Raw genomic sequence first — 17,978 nt, 5'->3', positions numbered from 1 at the left:
GAATAATCCATGTCCTACTTTTCACAGAGGAAGTAATTGAGGACATAATGTGCTTTTAAAACTATTAATCACTGATGTGTTCAAGGCTTTCTTGTTACATTTGGTCTCTTTGGTTCTTGCTTACTCTTTTGAGTTAGTGTTGGCATCTAATTGCCCCATTTTACAGATGAAACTAGCCTACTAAATGATGTTTTAAAATTTATACAACTTGTGAGAACACAGATGTGCTGGCTCCATTGCTTTCTCTTCTTCCCCACAAGAGGCAGTCCTCAGAGACAGGAGGATTTTTCTCAGTTGCTAAAACTGTCACCATTAAGTATTTGAACTTCTAGAGGAGAAAGGACACCACGGAATACAGTTCCCTAAAGATCATGAGCGTTTGACTTTGACGGTCATTTGCTGTAGTTTTTTACCTCCATGGTGATTAAGTGGGAAATAAAAAGAACTCTGTCCCTTCATGAGCTTTCTGGTAGCCATTTTTTTCTATCATATATATAGTTGTATATATATTTGGTTAAATAAAAGTTGCAACTCAGAGTAAGTAACCCAGGACCCAATAATGAGAAAGATCTAGTGCGTCCTTCCAGGCCCTCTTGTCTTTTTCTCACTCTGATAATAGAGCTGCTTATTCTCGGCCCCAGTCCCCCACCCTCCCATCTTTGCCACTTGCTTCCACCTTTGGTCTTTCTCTAATGCTGCCAGGTTGGTCTGGCTTTTTGGAAGTAGAGAGAGGAGAGCCTAGATCCTAGCCCAAGGGTGCAACCCCATGGTCTGTGTTAAATTTTCATTGCTCTGCAAGTAGGTAGCAGCTTCTTGATACTTTTTCTTTAAACAGTTTGAGATATAAATCACATACCATACAGTTCACCTATTTAAACCATACAGTTCATTGGCTTTTAGTATATTCACAGAGTTATGCAACCATGACAACAATCAACTTTAGAACATTTTCATTGCCCTAAAAAAAAAGAAACCCCACACCCTTAACCATCATCCCTGACCTTTCCATCCCTCCTAGCTCTAAGTAACTTGTATCTGTAGATTTACTTATGGAGTCATATACGGTTTTTTGTGACTGGCTTCTTTTACTTAATATTTTTGAGGTTCATCCATGTTATGCTATAACTGACATATATATATGTATATATATCAGTACTTCATTTTTTAAAAATTGTTGAATAATATGCCATTGTATGAATATACCACATTTTATATATCTATTCATCAGTTGATTGGGGGACATTTGGTTTGTTTCTTCTTTTTGGCTGTTATGAATAATGCTGCTGTGAACATTCATGTATAAGATTTTGTATCTTTTCATATATGTTCGGTTATATTGGATGTAAATTTAGGAGTGGAATTAACTGGGTTATGGTAACTATGTTTGTTCGAGGAACTGACAAACTGTTTTCCAAAGTGGCTGTACCATTTTACATTCCCACCAGCGCTTGTGAGGGTTCCAGGTTGTCTACATCTTTGCCAAAAACTTGTTATTATTTGTCTTTTTTGATTATAGCCATCCTAGTGGGTTTGAAGTGGTATCCTGTGGTTTTTAAATATTTATTTATTTGGTTGCGCCGGGCCTTAGTTGCAGCGGGGGGCTCCTTAGTTGCAGCTCCAGGGCACTGCAGTTGCAGCTCGCCAGCTCCTTAGTTGTGGCATGCGAACGCTTAGTTGAGGTATGCATGTGGGATCTAGTTCCCTGACCAGGGATCGAACCCGGGCCTCCTGTATTGGGAGCACAGAGTAGAGTCTTATCCACTGCACCACCAGGGAAGTCCCTTTTGTGGTTTTGATTTGCATTTTTCTGATGGCTAATGATGTTGAGCATCTTTTCAGTGGTTGTTAGCCATTTGTATATCTTCTTTGAAGAAATGTCTATTCAGATCCTTTCCCTTTTTTAATTGGGTTATTTTATTCTTTTCCTTTTTGTTATTGAGTTGTAAGAGTTCTTTATTCTTGATACAAGTCCTTTTTCAGGTAGATGATTTGCAAATATTGTCTCCTTTGCTGCTACTTAATGAGAGCTGGCCTTAATGATTTTTCCCTCTGCTAGGATGCTTTCCTTCCTCACTTATTAGACCACCAGGAGCCAAGAGGTCAAGCTTAAGGTAGCAGTCAGGAAGGGAGATTTGGGACACTGCTTTTTTTCAGGACCATCTTGTAGGGTCCAGTCTCCTTCATTATTTGTTCATTCTAATAACATATTTATTGAAAGCCTACTTTGTGCCAGATACTGAGTTGGATACTGGATGATTACAGTGAGGGGCTTACAGTTTAGTGGGTAGAAGATGTTAATCAAAGAATCCTATACATGTAAAACTACAAGTGTGATAAGTGCTACAAAAGAGTTAGGTGGTTTTATAGCCTGTGAAACTGGAAGCACAAAGATGGGAAAGGATTGGGTCAAAGTCATACAGGTATCCTGTCAGCCAGGGCACTCCCCTTTTCTCTCTCGGGGTTACCTAGATGTCTGGTTAGCTGTTCCCATCCCACCCCGTTCCAGTCTGACCTTGGACAAAAACCTGCCATGGATTTGATTAGCCTCTCTGTATCCTGGTCAGTGATTTGAGGAGGGATTTTAATAATTGTTTTGGATCTACTGCAAGAAGATAAATTAACTTGGATATTCTGGATTTAAGTGTTACATGGGAAAACTCACGCAAATCATCCATTCTATAAGTTTGTCAAACATACGGATCTTAATTTTGAATATTCAGGCACCTGCTTTGGTAGCATACAGGGAAGATCAGTTTTCTTTTGTGGAGAAGTTATTTCATTTAACATTGGGAAAAGAATAACTCCCATTATTGACAATTTGGAAGAACCAAAATAGTGTATTGTTGAATCTTATGGTTTCCACAGATTATGTTTAATTCTGGGAGGAACTGCCAGATTTTCTATAAGGACGCTGATCACTTTTTCTGTGTTTTTCTCCTCTTATCCTCAGGACTCTCTGGAGGAAAAGCGGAAGCAGCAGCGGTCTGAACGCCTGGAACGGATTTTCCAACTTAGTGAGGCTCATGGGGCCCTGGCACCCGTGTATGGGACTGAAGTCTTGGATTTCTGTACCCTGCCCCAACCTGTTGCCAGCCCCATCGGCCCTCGTTCTCCTGGCCCCAGCCACCCCACCTTTTGGACTTATACCGAGGCTGCCCGCCAGGCTGTACTGTTTCCCCAGCAACGACTAGACCAGCTGTCAGAAATCATTGAGAGGTTGGCAGGGCTAAGTGCTAATGGGAAGTGGGTCTTGGGGCCTCTGAGTGGATATAGTGGTTAGGGCTGGTAAAGGTGCTAACTTCTGGGGCCATTCAGAGTTCCATATTTTATACTGCTTGCCTTCTTTTTACAGGTTCATCTTTGTCATGCCTCCTGTGGAGGCACCTCCCCCTTCCTTGCACGCCTGCCACCCACCTCCTTGGCTGGCCCCTCGTCAGGCAGCCTTCCAGGAGCAATTGGCTCGTGAGCTCTGGCCCCGGGCTCGTCCTTTGCACCGTATTGTGTGTAACATGCGTACCCAGTTTCCTGACCTGAGGCTTATCCAGTATGATTGCGGTGAGTTCTTCGGCCAGTGAGGGTCTCTTGACCTCTTTTCTTGTCTTAGCCTGAAGACTGTTACATCAAAGGGATGCTGTACATAAGGTCTCTGTGGATTTCATTAAACATCAGATAGTCTTTTAGGTTATGCTTCTGGGTGAGATGAAGAAATGTAGGCCTCATGATAGATTCTTGGCATTCATGAATTTGACTTTGATGAAAGTTGAAAATGTTTGCTAACTCATTTATTCAGTGATTATTTTGTGAACATGTTACATCATTTGGGATACAATGGCAAATGACATAGCACAGCGTGGAGTTTTCAGATTTATGGGGAAAGGTGTGTGGTGGTATAAGACTGCACAGTAAATAGTAGATTTTGGGGAATTCCCTGGTGGTCCAGTGGTAGGACTCCACGCTTTCACTGCTGAGGGCACAGGTTCCATCCCTGGTTGGGGAATTAAGATCTCGTAAGCCAGGTGGCCAAAAAAAAAAAAAGTAAATAGTAGATTTTGTTTTGGGGAAAGATTTGAACAAGGATGCTTGCCTTTTGAATAGAATCTTATTGGTTAGAAGAAATTTGGCTGCAGGTAACAGAAAACCAACCAACGGTGACTTAAACCACAAGATCATTTATTGTTTACTAAATGAGAAATGCCGAGAATGGTGGTATATGGCTGGTTCAGCAGCTTAGTGGTATCTTCATGGACCCGGGACTTTACCTACTATCCTTAGCTTTTATCTTTTTATTCTCATGGTTATTTCTTCATGGTCTTAAGATGGCTGCTATAACTCCAGGGAGCACACCAGTGCTCCAGGCAGGAAGCAAGGGGTTGAAATAAAACACTCGCAAGTCTTTCATTTTTTTCTGGGAAAGAAAGCCCTCCCAGTTGACTTTGATTCAAAATTCATTGGCTCAGATTGGGCCATATGCCCATCCTTAGAGTAATCACTGACAAAGGGAAAAAGGAACTGTGGCTTATTTAGAACAATAATGATTCATTTTCTGGGGTTGGTTTGGCGTGCGCCTTCCGTGGGTATCAAGGGATCTCTGCCAGGTGTCCATAGGATTAATCGGGTTCTGTTAACCGAGAATGGCTGTTGGACAGTAGCGAATAGTTTCTGCCACAACTGTGCACAGGTATTTCTATAGTAATATGTTTGCAGATTTCTTAAATGTCTTAGAACATAAGAAAGTCAGCAGAATTTTTATTAATATGTATTCAATAAATATTTTAGTAAAAAGATAATTTTATAACATTTGAAACCATTCAGAATAGGTGAATTGAAAGTCTTTGTTAAAAGTGTTCAAACTGATTGAATCACTATTTTCGTGTTTGATGGGAGGTTAAACTAGATAACCTCATAAGATCCTGCCTCTCTGGTTCTTATCTCAGTGACCTTCCATCCAAGTGAGCTATGACATCAATGGATTTGTTGATGTTTATCTTGTGAATGGCTTGTGCTGCAGCTGGTATAACTCAGTGTAGTACTTGAAGGTCTTTTCTTGCTCATACACCATTGAGGATTTCTTTTTTCCCCCTGAGGGTCTGTATTACCCTGCCCCTAGTTAGACTGAAAGAAGTCAGATCCAAGACAGGAGCAGACTGAAGAGGAAGAACCCTTAAGAGAAGAAAATATATAAAGTTAAATATTTTTGATTCCCCTGGGTTGATCGAAACCCTGGCGTAAAACTTGATCTTTCAACTACACAGGCTTCCAGTGCTGTGTTTTTCCCACTCCAGTTTATAGCTAGCTCCCTGTACCCCTTCATATCTCTTTAGGAAAGTTGCAAACGTTGGCAGTGCTGTTGCGACAGCTCAAGGCGGAGGGCCACCGGGTGCTCATATTCACCCAGATGACCCGAATGCTGGATGTGTTGGAGCAGTTTCTCACCTACCATGGCCACCTCTACTTGCGTCTGGATGGGTCTACTAGAGTTGAACAGAGACAGGTAACCCAGGCATCTCTGGCCCTTAGAGGCTTGCCTCAGCTCTGTCTCCTTTTTCCAGGGTTCAGAGTCCCAGGAGGGGCCCCCACTAAGCCTTGGTGTGTTTTTGGGGATATGTCTCCCAATACTATCTTTTTTTCCTTTTCCTCTAGGCCTTGATGGAACGATTCAATGCAGACAAACGCATATTCTGCTTCATCCTTTCAACTCGGAGTGGGGGTGTGGGCGTGAACCTGACGGGGGCAGACACTGTTGTTTTTTATGACAGCGACTGGAATCCTACCATGGATGCTCAGGCCCAGGATCGCTGTCACCGAATTGGCCAGACCCGAGATGTCCACATATATAGGTATTGCCTAGTCTCCCCTTACCTTACTTTCCCTTTGCTAATAGGGTTTTACTGATGTATTTGGCTGTTTATACATGTCCTTTATCACCCCCTAGGCTTATCAGTGAACGGACAGTGGAAGAGAACATCCTAAAAAAGGCAAACCAGAAGAGAATGTTGGGAGACATGGCAATTGAGGGAGGCAACTTCACCACAGCCTATTTTAAACAGGTACTAAGATCTTCCAGTCTGTGCAAGAGAGAACTGCTATGCCTGTAGGAGTTAGGAGTTACTACTGCTTATTAAAAAGGATGCTTTGGCCTCCACAGATCTGCCTCTTCAACTAGTGGTGCTTCTGATACTACTAAGAGCTATCAGCTTCATAGCTATAGATCTGGGACCAACATTCCGTTGGCTCTGACACTTTTCATATGTTCTTTCCAAAGCAGACCATCCGAGAGCTGTTTGATATGCCTCTGGAGGAACCATCTGGCTCATCTATACCCTCTGCCCCTGAAGATGAGGAAGAGACTGTGGCCAGCAAGCAGACCCATATCCTGGAGCAGGTGAAAAAAGAGTGGGCAGGGACTTCACTGGTCATCCAGTGGTTAAGACTCTGTGCTTCCACTGCAGGGGGCACGGGTTCGATCCCTGGTCGGGGAACAAAGATCCCGCCGCAGAAAAAGAGTGGGCAGTCCCTAGAGTAGAGCTAATGGTTGTAGTGTGTGTTGTCTCTCAGTCTTTTGAGTCTGTCCAAGGGGAAAGAACTATTTCTGCTGCTTCCCAGATTACAGTTGGCCTTTGATAGTTGTGAGTAGATTGTTTATTGGTTCACATGATTTCATAGATAGAACACAGGATATGGAGTCCACGGTTCTAGGTTTGAGCTCCAACAGTGCTTCTTTTTTTTTTGCGGTACGCGGGCCTGTCACTGTTGTGGCCTCTCCCGTTGCGGAGCACAGGCTCCGGACACGCAGGCTCAGCGGCCATGGCTCACGGGCCCAGCCGCTCCGCGGCACATGGGATCCTCCCGGACCGGGGCACGAACCTGTGTCCCCTCCATCGGCAGGTGGACTCTCAACCACTGCACCACCAGGGAAGCCCCAACAGTGCTTCTTAATAGTGTTCATTAAGCCACATCCATTTAATCTTCTGAGCCTCACTTCCGACTTTTCTGAAATGCTCAATTAGAAGGAAGTAACTGAAGGTTAAATAGCATAGTGGATGTAAGAAGTGCTTTGTATATGGTGTAAAACTCTCATTTCCCAAACATTAATGCATACTGGAATCACTTGGAAGGCTTTGAAAAAGATTGATTCCTGAGTCCCATCTCACAGTCTACTTAAATCATGATTTTGAGTGGTGAGGTCTGGGCATTTGTATTTTTTCAGAAGTAGACAGATGTTTGGGAACTGTAGATGTGGATTATCATGGAGAAATTTTCCCCTACCAAGTGCCTTCCTCTCATGCTCTAGGCTACTTCCCTCAGTGACTTTGCTGTGATCTCCCTGGATATTCATCTCAGGGGAATGATCATATGTTAACCTGTTGTCATGAGGCATCTCAGCGCAAAAAAGAATTGTGGATTATTTTGTATTCACCACTTCTGGGATTGCTTTTTTAAAGAGATTTGAGGCTTACTTGAATGGAAAGTAAGTGGAACTAGAGGTCTCTAAAACAGTTATTTTGTCCCTGGTGGCTCTCCTGGTTGAATCTGTTCCATTCTTTGTGGACCACTGTGTTGCTTTGGTAATTTTGGGGGCCCAGAAGAGAGTTGAGTTCTGATGCAAATCTGGTTTGGTGTAAACGTGGCCTCAAACATTTGCCAGAATCAAATCACAGGATGTAAAGTTCTTTAATTCTCATGGTTATTCTTCCCCACACCCTCATAGGCATTGTGTCGGGCAGAGGATGAAGAGGATATCCGTGCGGCCACCCAGGCCAAGGCTGAACAGGTGGCTGAGCTTGCAGAATTCAATGAGAATGATGGGTTTCCTGCTGCTGACGGAGAGGAGGCTGGTCGGCCTGGGGCTGAAGATGAGGAGATGTCCCGGGCTGAGCAGGAAATTGCTGCCCTTGTAGAACAGGTCTGTGTTGGATCCACTAGTTCTCAACCTCACCCTCCACAACTCCTTCCTCTGGACTCTGCGACCTTCTTTCTGTCTTCTCTGGTGAAAATAATCAAGGGTGATGGGCCCTGGGCACCAGGTCCCTATGTTCATCATCGCTGCTCTTCCCCACAGCTGACCCCCATTGAGCGCTATGCCATGAAATTCCTGGAAGCCTCACTGGAGGAGGTGAGCCGAGAGGAGCTCAAGCAGGCAGAAGTGAGTATGGGGGTGGGGATAGAAGTGCAAAGTGGCTGCTTTCTACCCACTCCCCATGCCTCTTGCCTCCCTCTGACCACTCATTGGGCTCTGTTTTTGGTAGGAGCAAGTGGAAGCTGCCCGCAAGGACCTGGACCAAGCGAAGGAGGAGGTGTTCCGCCTACCCCAGGAGGAGGAGGAGGGGCCAGGGGCTGGGGATGAGGTTTCCTGTGGGACTGGTGGAGGCAGCCACCGGCGCAGTAAGAAGGCCAAGGCCCCCGAAAGGCCAGGGACTCGCGTCAGTGAGCGTCTTCGTGGAGCCCGGGCTGAAACTCAAGGGGCAAACCACACTCCTGTCACATCCACGCATCACCCCCGCAGCACCTCCACACCCCCCCGCTGCAGCCCTGCCAGGGACCGAGTTCCCCGGCCAGCGCCTAGGCCTCGACCCACTCCAGCTTCAGCTCCTGCTGCAATTCCTGCCCCAGTCCCTGCCCCAATCTCTGCCCCAATCCCCATTTCAGCCCCAAATCCAATAACCATGCTTCCTGTCCATATCTTGCCTTCTCCCCCTCTTCCTTCTGCACAGATTCCTCCTTCTTGTTCTTCTGCCTGTACCCCTCCTCCTGCCTGTACCCCTCCACCAGCTCATACCCCACCTCCAGCCCAAACTTCTCTCTTAACTCCTTCCTCCCCTCTCTTGCTTGGTCTACCTTCTGTGCCCATTTCCCCACCAGTCACCAACCTCCCCTTGGGCATGGGGCCTGAGGCAGAGCTGTGTGCACAAGCAATGGCATCTACTGAGTCCCTGGAGCTGGCTGATATGGCCAGTTCCGAGACTTCCCCAATTACTCTTGTGCCCCCTAAGGATCTGTTGCCAGTTGCTGTTGAGATCCTGCCTATGTCAGAGAAGAACCTTTCTCTCACCTCTTCTGCACCTAGCCCAAACCTGGCAGCTGGCAGCGTCCCCAACGGTCAAGAGCAGGAGGTGCCCGAGCCTGCTGAGGCGACCATCCTCTCAGTGCTGCCTGATGGTGAGGAAGTGGCCACGTGTCTGAGTGAGAGCAATAGGCTGGAGCTCCCACCCTCAGCAGCATCTGATGAGCTACTTCAGGAGCCACTGGAGGCTGACAAGAACTCAGAAGAGCTGGTGGAAGCCCAGACCCCAACGTCTACCCCAGAGAAACCACAGGAACTTGTTTCAGCTGAGGCCGCAGCCCCGTCAACCTCATCCTCGGCCACCTCCACACCTGAGGGTCCTTCGCCTGCCCGGCCCCCTCGGCGTCGCACCAGTGCCGATGTAGAAATTAGGGGTCAGGGGGCTGGTCGGCCAGGGCAGCCTCCAGGTCCCAAAGTGCTTCGCAAGCTGCCAGGACGGCTAGTGACTGTGGTAGAGGAAAAGGAACTGGTGAGGCGGCGGCGACAGCAGCGGGGAACTGCCAGCACCCTAGTGCCTGGGGTCTCTGAGACTGGTGCCAGCCCGGGAAGCCCATCTACCCGCAGCATGTCGGGGCCAGAATCCTCACCTCCCACCAGTGGTCCCTGTGAAGCTGCTCCCCCATCCACACTGCCCACCCCAACCCAGCAGCCCTTCATAGCTCGCCGTCACATTGAGCTGGGGCTGACTGGTGGGGGCAGCCCAGAAAATGGAGAAGGGGCACTACTTGCCATCACCCCTCCTGCTGTGAAACGTCGCAGGGGGAGGCCCCCCAAGAAGAACAGGTCTCCAGCAGATGCTGGGCGAGGGGTGGATGAGGCACCTTCATCCACCTCTAAGGGAAAAACCAGTGGGGCTGACTCAGTCCCTGGGGCTGAGACCCTTATTGTTGCGGAGCCTGTCCTGGCACCCCAGCTTATTCCTGGGCCCCAGCCTCTTGGACCCCAGCCAGTTCATAGACCCGAGCCTGTCATCCTATCACCTGTGGAGAAAAGAAGGCGTGGGCGGCCCCCTAAGGCCCGAGATTTGCCCATTCCTGGGACCATTTCCTCTCCAGGGGATGGCAGCTTAGAGAGCCGGACACAGCCACTCCCGATACCGCCACCCCTGCCACCGCTCCCACCACTCCTAGCCTGTCCCACTGCTACTGTCGCCAACACTGTCACCACTCTCACCATTTCAACATCCCCACCCAAGCGGAAGCGGGGCCGACCTCCCAAGAATCCACCGTCACCTCGGCCCAGCCAGCTCCCTGTCTTGGACCGCGACAGCTCTCCTGTCCTTGAGAGCTGTGGATTGGGGAAGCAGCGGCAACCCCAGGGCCAGGGGGAGAGTGAGGGTAGTTCATCTGATGAGGATGGAAGCCGCCCCCTCACCCGCCTGGCCCGCTTACGTCTTGAAGCAGAAGGAATGAGGGGACGAAAGAGTGAAGGGTCCATGGTAGTGGCTGTAATTCAGGATGATCTGGATTTAGCGGATAGTGGGCCAGGCGGGTTAGAATTGACACCTCCCGTGGTCTCATTGGCTCCAAAACTGCGTTCGACCCGGCTGCGTCCAGGGTCTCTAGTGCCCCCACTAGAGACTGAGAAGGTGCCTCGCAAACGGGCAGGGGCCCCAGTTGGCTGTGGTCCTGGGCTGGCAAAGCGGAGCCGCCTGCAGCCCCCAAGTCCCCTGGGGCCTGAGGGTTCAGTAGAGGAGTCTGAGGCTGAAGCCTCAGGTGAGGAGGAGGAAGGGGATGGGACCCCACGGCGCCGGCCTGGCCCCCGCCGGCTTGGTGGGGCCACCAACCAAGGGGACCAGCGTATCTTGCGCAGCAGCGCCCCTTCCCACTTGGCTGGCCCTACCATTAGTCACAGAGGCCGTAAAGCCAAGACGTGAGTGGGCTGCCCCCCTTCACCTAGGCTTTCTGCCATGGCCCCTCTCCCTCCATGACCAGGCCTGACTCTGTTAACCACTACTTGAAGTCTTTTGAGGGGGGAATCCTCCAGGGAGACATAGGGGCCTTCTCCCTTCTTTCCACCAAAGTAGGGGGTAGGCAACTGGTTGTCATGGAAACGGGGCTCTTCACATATCCCCTTCCCTTCCACCCCACATGGCTGGGCAGTGTTAAGGGTGGCAAGATAGTCTTTGTCCCCACCCCCTTGTACTTGATTTCCCCAGCTATCTTTCACAGCCCCCCACCCTTAGGGGAAGGGGGAGGGGCTTCTCTACAATGAGTTTTTTTCTTTTTTTCTTTTTTTTTTTTTTTTAAGAAGAAAAAAATAATAAACTTAGTTTCTGTATGAGCATCCGCGTAAGGAGGCTTCTGATTTTCTGGTCTGGTGGAGGGTTGGGTGGGAACTTGGGTATCAGTTTTCTCTTCTCTCTTGCTCTTGCTAAGACCCTAGTACCCGATCTCTAACTCAGAATTATGTATCTTTGAGGCAGAAATCTCCACGCAAGAAGAGGGAAGAATGGCAAATCTTATCTGGTAGGGTACCTTTCCCTAAAGTTTCAATTTTAAGTCATTCAGACTCATACTTTTCCTCTCCTCCCTTCTATTCCCTTGGTTGCTGGACTTTCCTTGGGAGCTATCTGATGCCTCAGACTTTTCCCTGCTTTAATCCCTCTTGCTCAGGTGCTTTCACTCCCTTTCCAGAAGGCAGGCATTCTACCTCCAGTTACTCCATCTAGCCAGACTGGTTTGAATCAGCCACACCCCCTTCCGAGCTTCTGGGGCTCTTCGGATGGTGGCTGGCCACTCAACCCCACCCCTGGGCTTGGCTTGGAGCCCTGAGTCAGCTCCATCTCCACCCAAGCCAAATCAAACCTGAGGCAGGAGCCGAAACTCACAGTTCCTCAAGGCCTATAGCCAGGTAAGAGTCCCCATTTGTTTTTACATGTTCTCTGACCTCAATTCCCTGGACCCTCTCCTTGTGTTCTCCCCTGATGACTGTACTGTGTTTATCTCATCTCAGTTCTTTCCTCACATCCATTCTCCTGCAGCTTTGTGGCACATACCATTCTTGGCTCTTGTCTCTTCTTTTTAACCTTTCCTATCCTTTGTTACTTGTGTTCTGAGAACTGCACATGTTTTCATTTTGTCTAGGGTGAAGGGGAATGGTTGGGGATGAAGGTAGAAAGGCAGTTTGATGCCAGGGCTCTGAGGGCTTGGGAAATAGGGAGATGAGAAATGATTAGGGCATCATTATGCAGGTTTCTGTGTGGCTTATGAGGTCATTCGGACTCAGTGTTAATCTGATTGTGTTGTATGACCCGGGTTAAATGGAGAGAGGAGGTGGAAGGGAGTCAGCATAGCAAGGGAGGCTCTGATTTGGGGAGGGTGAGGTGTTTCTGAAGTTGAGTTTCCTCAGCTACAAAGAGAGCTTAGATGGGTACTTTTCCCCTACTTTCCCCCATCCCCAGCACTGTGTTTTCACATGAAATGGCTGATATCCTTAAAGTGGAGTAGAGGACCTAGGATGCCATTCTCTGATTCCTCCTTAATATTTGAGGGCAGCCTCTAAGGAACTTCAGGGCCCTTTGAAATACAGTTTAAAATCACTGAATTGGGTAGTCTCAGACTCCTAGCAGTTTTTGAGATTCTGTGTTTTTCTACTGCCTCTCAGCATGCACCTGTCATTTTGCTTTTCCCCACTTGCCAAAACAGTAAGTAAAACAGATAATGCTACAATGACACCAGCTTGCCTTTAAAGACTGGGAACCTTAGGCTGAGGAAAAAGGATTCCAGACACACATTTCCTCTCAGTCTATGAGTCACTAGGGGAATTCCCCAGGTAAGGCAGCATTTCTGAGAGTTCGACTAGGCCATGACATGATCAGAGAGGCGGGTAGAGTCTGAACAAGACTCTACCAGGGGTTCAGTTGTTGGGCTTACAGGTATCTTGACTATATCGCCTACAGGTGATGGAGGACGAGGAGAAGGCAGTGGAGAGCTTGGTGAGCAACACGGAAGCTGCTCGTTCTCCATCCCCCATTCGCTGCTGCTCGCTCCGCCTCCGCTACTTGGCAGCTACTAGCATTATATGTGGCTGCTCTTGCCTGGGAGTCGTGGCCCTTGTGTTTGCCATCAAGGTGAGGAAAGCAATTCCTATGGAAGCAGGGGTGTGGGTGTAGTAAGGCAATGGTTCTGTATACCCGATCTATCTATATTGATCAAACAGTTAATAAGTACCTGCCAGAGCCTGGCTGTGGGCCTGGTGCCAGAAATAGGAATAAGACATGGTTCCTGCCGTCAAAGGGCCCACAGTCTAGCAAAAGAGATGGCTGTGAAAATGGGTAACTATTAATGGAATACAGCTCATCAGTACTATGATAGAGGAAGCACAGTGTATTCCAGGAGCTATGTATGTGTATATATATGTATGTAAGTACACGTATGTGTATAATAGAGTAGGTGAACAGGAAAGGCATCCTAATGGAGTAAAAAGAAAGTAATCTTAAAGGATGAGTGAATAAGGGTAAAAGCGCATTCCAGGCGAAGGGAGCACAGGCAGCCTATACAAAGGCAACCTGGACTATTAGTTCAGCGTGAATGAACCAGTAAGGAACAGTGAGAGATGAAGCCAGAGGATCTAGATTCCCAAGAGCCTCCAGTGCTGTGCTTAGGAGTTTCAGCTTTATCTGGGAAGTACTGGGGAGCCTTTCAAGGATTTTTGCAAAGGAGAATGACATGGTCAGATTTGTGTTGTAGTTAAGGTCCACTCTCAAGGCCTATAAAGAGGATGAATGGGAAGGGGCAAGACTCGGGGCAGCCGAGCAGTAACTAGAACAATCTATAGGAGTTCGGAAGAAGCTATGAAGTTTTTGAGAGGGCTTCACCATTTCAAAACATCTAACAGAAACCTCATGTGTACCTTTCGGAATTTCCTCGACCCTAGCTGTATTTTTATCAGAAACTGTTTTCTTATCGTCATAATTTCTGGATTTCATTAGGGCAAAATCATAAAAAGAATCCTTAATGAAAAAGAGGAGGCTCTTTGGGCTAATGAGAACGGAGTGTTGTTTGGTTCGACATGAGTGAAATACTCCAAGATTGGTCACTGTTTCTTGCCAAGAATTCCAAATTCTGAATGAATCTGAAATGAGTAGAAAAGAATGGGGAATAAAATGAAAAGTATTTTTCCATACGTGATCTTCTGAGCAAAACAAAAGCCATCCTGAAAAGGAGGCAGAGCAGAGTGGGTACCTTACTTTGCGGTTGAGACATGAGAGTTAGAAACTGGAAAGGGAGGTGGAGGGTTTGGGTGTGAGATTTTGAGCCAAGACGAGGATGTAGGATTGGAGTGGGGCAGAGGGCATTTTGGGGCAGAAGCAGGGGGAGAACCTAACCAAAAACCTGCCCCCACAGGCGGAAGAGCGGCATAAGGCAGGCCGGTTGGAGGAGGCAGTGCACTGGGGGGCCCGGGCCCGGAGGTTCATCCTGGCCAGCTTTGCCGTCTGGCTTGCTGTCCTTGTTCTGGGCCCGCTGCTTCTATGGCTGCTCTCCTACGCCATCGCCCAGGCTGAGTGACCCTAGCTGGCCTTTGCTGAGAGTCAGCCGAGACATCCTGAATCCTGCAATGCGGCATTGCTAGGGTCTGGTGCCAACAATGGTACTTCCTGGCTGGAAGGATGGTGCCTCTCTCAAAGGGCTTTGGAAGAGAGAGGCAGCAGCTGAGACTGATGAGGGGAGGTCAGCCTGCTCTGTTCTTTCAGTGCCCACCATCCCCTATTCCCCCCAATCTCCTCCATCCTAGGGGCCTCTAGGAGGTGGGATTGAAGCCCAGGCCTGATTTTATTAGTATTTGTTTTGTAATAAAAGTCTTTTTTAGTGGCGAAATGCTCCTGTCTAATTGTTCTTCCCCTGCTTTTCCCTGGGCCCTTAGTGAGAGCCAGACTGGACATCTGACTGATGGGAGAAGCCTGCATCTCCCCTTACCTAGGGGCTTCAAGAGGAGGAAAGGATTTTTTTCCCCCTTTTCCTTCTTCTTCTGGAAGTTTCCCTTCTTGGAAAGACCCAAACTTCTCCCTTACCTATCAACAGAGACCCTTAGGCCACAGAGGAAAAGTCGTAGCAGCAGCTACTAGTTATTGAGTGCTTACTATATTCCAGGCTGTGTGCTAAGCATTTTATATTTCTTAATTTCTTCAGTCCTCAAAATCACTCAATAGTAGGTACTACTGTTTTTATTTTATAGTTGAGGAAACAGGCACAGATTATCCAAGGTCACACAGCTAGTAAGTGGCAGAGCTGGAATTCAACCTAGACAGTTAGTTCCAGAGCTGAGAGAGGAGTGAAAGGATTGGATAATAGCAACCACCACCCTGTATGTAGAAACTTGTATGATTATGATGAATTTTCATATCCTTTATCTTGGGCTTTGTGATAATATTTTAAACATTTTTAAAATTGTGAGGTACACAAAGCAAAATATCCAAAACAGAATAGACAGCTCAATAAGTTAACACAAAGAAAACATCTGAAAAACCACCATTCAGTCAATGTAACCAATTTAACATTGCCAGCACTCCAAAGCCTCCTTTATACCCCTCCCAATCACTACACCTTCGTTTCTTCCCACAGGTAACTTTCTGTTTGTTACCCACAAGTATTCTGACTTCTAACAATGTAGTTTAGTTTTGCCTGCATTTGAACACTATATAAATGGAATCATATGTATTCTTTTTATGTCTTGCTTCTTTTACTTAACATTGCTTGTGAGATTGATCAATATTTGGTGTAGCTGTAGTTTTCATTACTGTATAGTATTCCATTATATGACTATATTACAATTTACCGATTTTCTGTTAGTGGACTTTTGGAATGTTTCCCATTAGGATATTATGAATCATGCTGCTTTGGACATTCTTGTACATGTTCTTTGAAGTACATGTACCCTGGGAATGAAATTTTGGGGTGATTTCACCAGCAGAGAGACCAACAGAGCACCTAAAGGAATTAGAGATGTTGCACAATGAAGATTAAAGGGGAAGGAGGGGCACATGATGGTTGTTTTCAGTGTTCCAGAGTGTTTCAGGAAGGAAAAGTGAAGGGAATCCATTGTTGGTCCAGAGGTTAGAACTACAACAATGGGTAGAAGCCATATAAACAGCAGTGGTTCTGAACCTTGACTTCACAATGGAACCTCCTGGGGAGCCTTAAAAAGTAACTTATGCCTGAGCTTTACCACCCACCCCCCCGAGATTCTGATTTAATTTGTGTGAGGTGCTGCCTGGGCATCAGGATAACTCATTTTAGAGAGATTTTTTACAAAAAATTTTTAAAGCTAGTATTTGATTAATTAGCAGCTTCAGTTTACTAGAATATCCCATTTCCCCAAACTGATTACATGAGGTCTTGCTATTTTTTAACTCCTTATTTTGAAAAAATTTCAAATCTATAGAACAATAACAGTACAATGAACTCATGTGTACTCTTACCTAGATTTATAATGTTTAACTTCACCACATTTGCTTTATATCTTTCTAAATATACGTAATTGTTACTGCTGAATCATTTGAGGGTAAGTTGAAGGCCCTTCATCTCTAAATACCTCATGATCTATATCTCCTAAGAACAAGGATATTCTCTCACATAACTACAGTACAATTATATAATTCAGAGAAGTTAACATCAGTACAATATTATCTTCTAATATATAGTCCATATTCAAACTTGCCAGTTGTCCCAATAATGTCCTGTATAGCAATTTCTGCTTTAGGGTCCAGTGTGGGAACACTTACTGCATTTAGTTTGTCATATCTCTTTAGCATTCTTCAATTTTTAGTAGGTCCTCATCCTTTCTTTTTTTGTCTTTCATGACATTTTTGAGGTGAGGCCATTTGTAGAATGTCTCTCAGTTTGGGTTCTTATGACTGAATTCAGGTTATGCATTTTTGGCTAAAATATTACATAAGCTGTATGTCCTCAATACATCACATCGAGAGGCATATGTCAATTTGCCCTTTTACTGGTGGAGGTAACATTGACAACTTGATTTTAAGGTAGTGTCTGTCAGATTTCTGCAGAGGTAAAGATACTTTTTTTCCTTTGTAATTAAAAAGCTATCTGTATAGGGACTTCCCTGGTGGCGCAGTGCTTAAGAATCCGCCTGCCAATGCAGGGGACACGGGTTCAAGCCCTGGTCTGGGAAGATCCCACATGCCGCGGAGCAACTAAGCCCGTGCGCCACAACTACTGAGCCTGCATGCTGCAACTACTGAAGCCTGCAAGCCTAGAGTCCATGCTCTGCAACAAGAGAAGCCACCACAGTGTGAAGCCCACGCACCGCAACGAAGAGTAGCCCCTGCTCACCACAACCAGAGGAAGCCCGTGCGCAGCAACGAAGACCCAATGCAGACAAAAATAAAATAAATAAATTTACCAAAAAAAAAAAGTTACCTGTATAAATACCTCAGCAAATTTTTACCAGTAACTTTAATGTCCATTTTGCCCAAGTCAGTTATTCTGAGGCTTACAAAATGTTGATGTTTTAACTTTATCATTCTTTCTATACTTATTAGTTGGCATTCTACTATAAAGAAGATCTTTTTCTCTTTCATTTATTTATTTACAATTTTTAGTGTCAGTATGGTCTCAGATTGTTTTTAAATTCAATTTGTTATACCCATTACTGTCATTAGCCTTCTTAAATTGTTTTGTTGAGGTATAATTTACCTACAGTAAAGTACACAGATCTTATGTGTGCCGAATGGTGAATGTTTTTACACGAACACACCTGTGTAATCACCACCTAGGTGAATAGAACATTTCTAGTACATCAGAAGGCTCCCTCATAGCCCTCTCAGTCTCATTATCCTTTTTGTCCCTGATTTCAACCTGGTTGTTGTGTTTAAGTCCCCATCTTACTTCACTTGCTTTCTGGCACAAATTATTCCAGGCTCATCTTGTACTTTCCCTGCTCCAGCCTGGGAATT

The 17,978-nt window shown here is 46.4% G+C and overlaps 2 protein-coding genes across 5 annotated transcripts in view; both read left to right on the top strand.

The window, feature by feature from the left end:
• Positions 1–10,944, top strand: part of SRCAP (Snf2 related CREBBP activator protein) — a 32,087-nt gene extending 21,143 nt beyond the window's left edge. For 3 of the 4 annotated variants that reach the window (XM_060285133.2, XM_060285136.2, XM_060285134.2), the window contains 9 exons: positions 2,951–3,216; positions 3,353–3,555; positions 5,322–5,491; positions 5,641–5,837; positions 5,933–6,047; positions 6,263–6,382; positions 7,709–7,903; positions 8,060–8,143; positions 8,247–10,944. In XM_060285133.2, coding sequence (XP_060141116.1) covers positions 2,951–3,216; positions 3,353–3,555; positions 5,322–5,491; positions 5,641–5,837; positions 5,933–6,047; positions 6,263–6,382; positions 7,709–7,903; positions 8,060–8,143; positions 8,247–10,937 — 4,041 coding nt within the window. In that variant the 3' untranslated portion in view covers positions 10,938–10,944. The remainder of the gene's footprint in view (positions 1–2,950; positions 3,217–3,352; positions 3,556–5,321; positions 5,492–5,640; positions 5,838–5,932; positions 6,048–6,262; positions 6,383–7,708; positions 7,904–8,059; positions 8,144–8,246) is intronic. The other variant, XM_060285135.2, reaches the window with a different exon arrangement.
• Positions 10,945–11,777: 833 nt separating this feature from the next.
• On the top strand, positions 11,778–17,726 carry TMEM265 (transmembrane protein 265). The gene is made up of 3 exons (XM_030871780.2): positions 11,778–11,914; positions 12,963–13,133; positions 14,410–17,726. Exons 2-3 carry the CDS (start codon positions 12,966–12,968, stop codon positions 14,569–14,571), a joined length of 330 nt encoding a protein of 109 aa, XP_030727640.1. The 5' UTR covers positions 11,778–11,914; positions 12,963–12,965; the 3' UTR covers positions 14,572–17,726.
• The last annotated feature ends 252 nt before the right edge of the window (positions 17,727–17,978 follow it).

The sequence above is a fragment of the Globicephala melas genome, chromosome 15 (genome assembly GCF_963455315.2).
Source record: "Globicephala melas chromosome 15, mGloMel1.2, whole genome shotgun sequence".
Lineage (NCBI taxonomy): Eukaryota > Metazoa > Chordata > Mammalia > Artiodactyla > Delphinidae > Globicephala > Globicephala melas.
Note: the sequence above shows the minus strand (reverse complement) of the source record. Positions and strands in the feature narration are given on the sequence as shown.

What these genes read in the sequence shown, in the direction of transcription:
- TMEM265 (XM_030871780.2), top strand. Translation starts at nt 12,966, where the DNA reads ATGGAGGACGAGGAGAAGGCAGTGGAGAGCTTGGTGAGCAACACGGAA. An exon ending in CCCTTGTGTTTGCCATCAAG is followed by an intron (nt 13,134 to 14,409) that starts GTGAGGAAAGCA and finishes CTGCCCCCACAG; the next exon opens with GCGGAAGAGCGGCATAAGGC.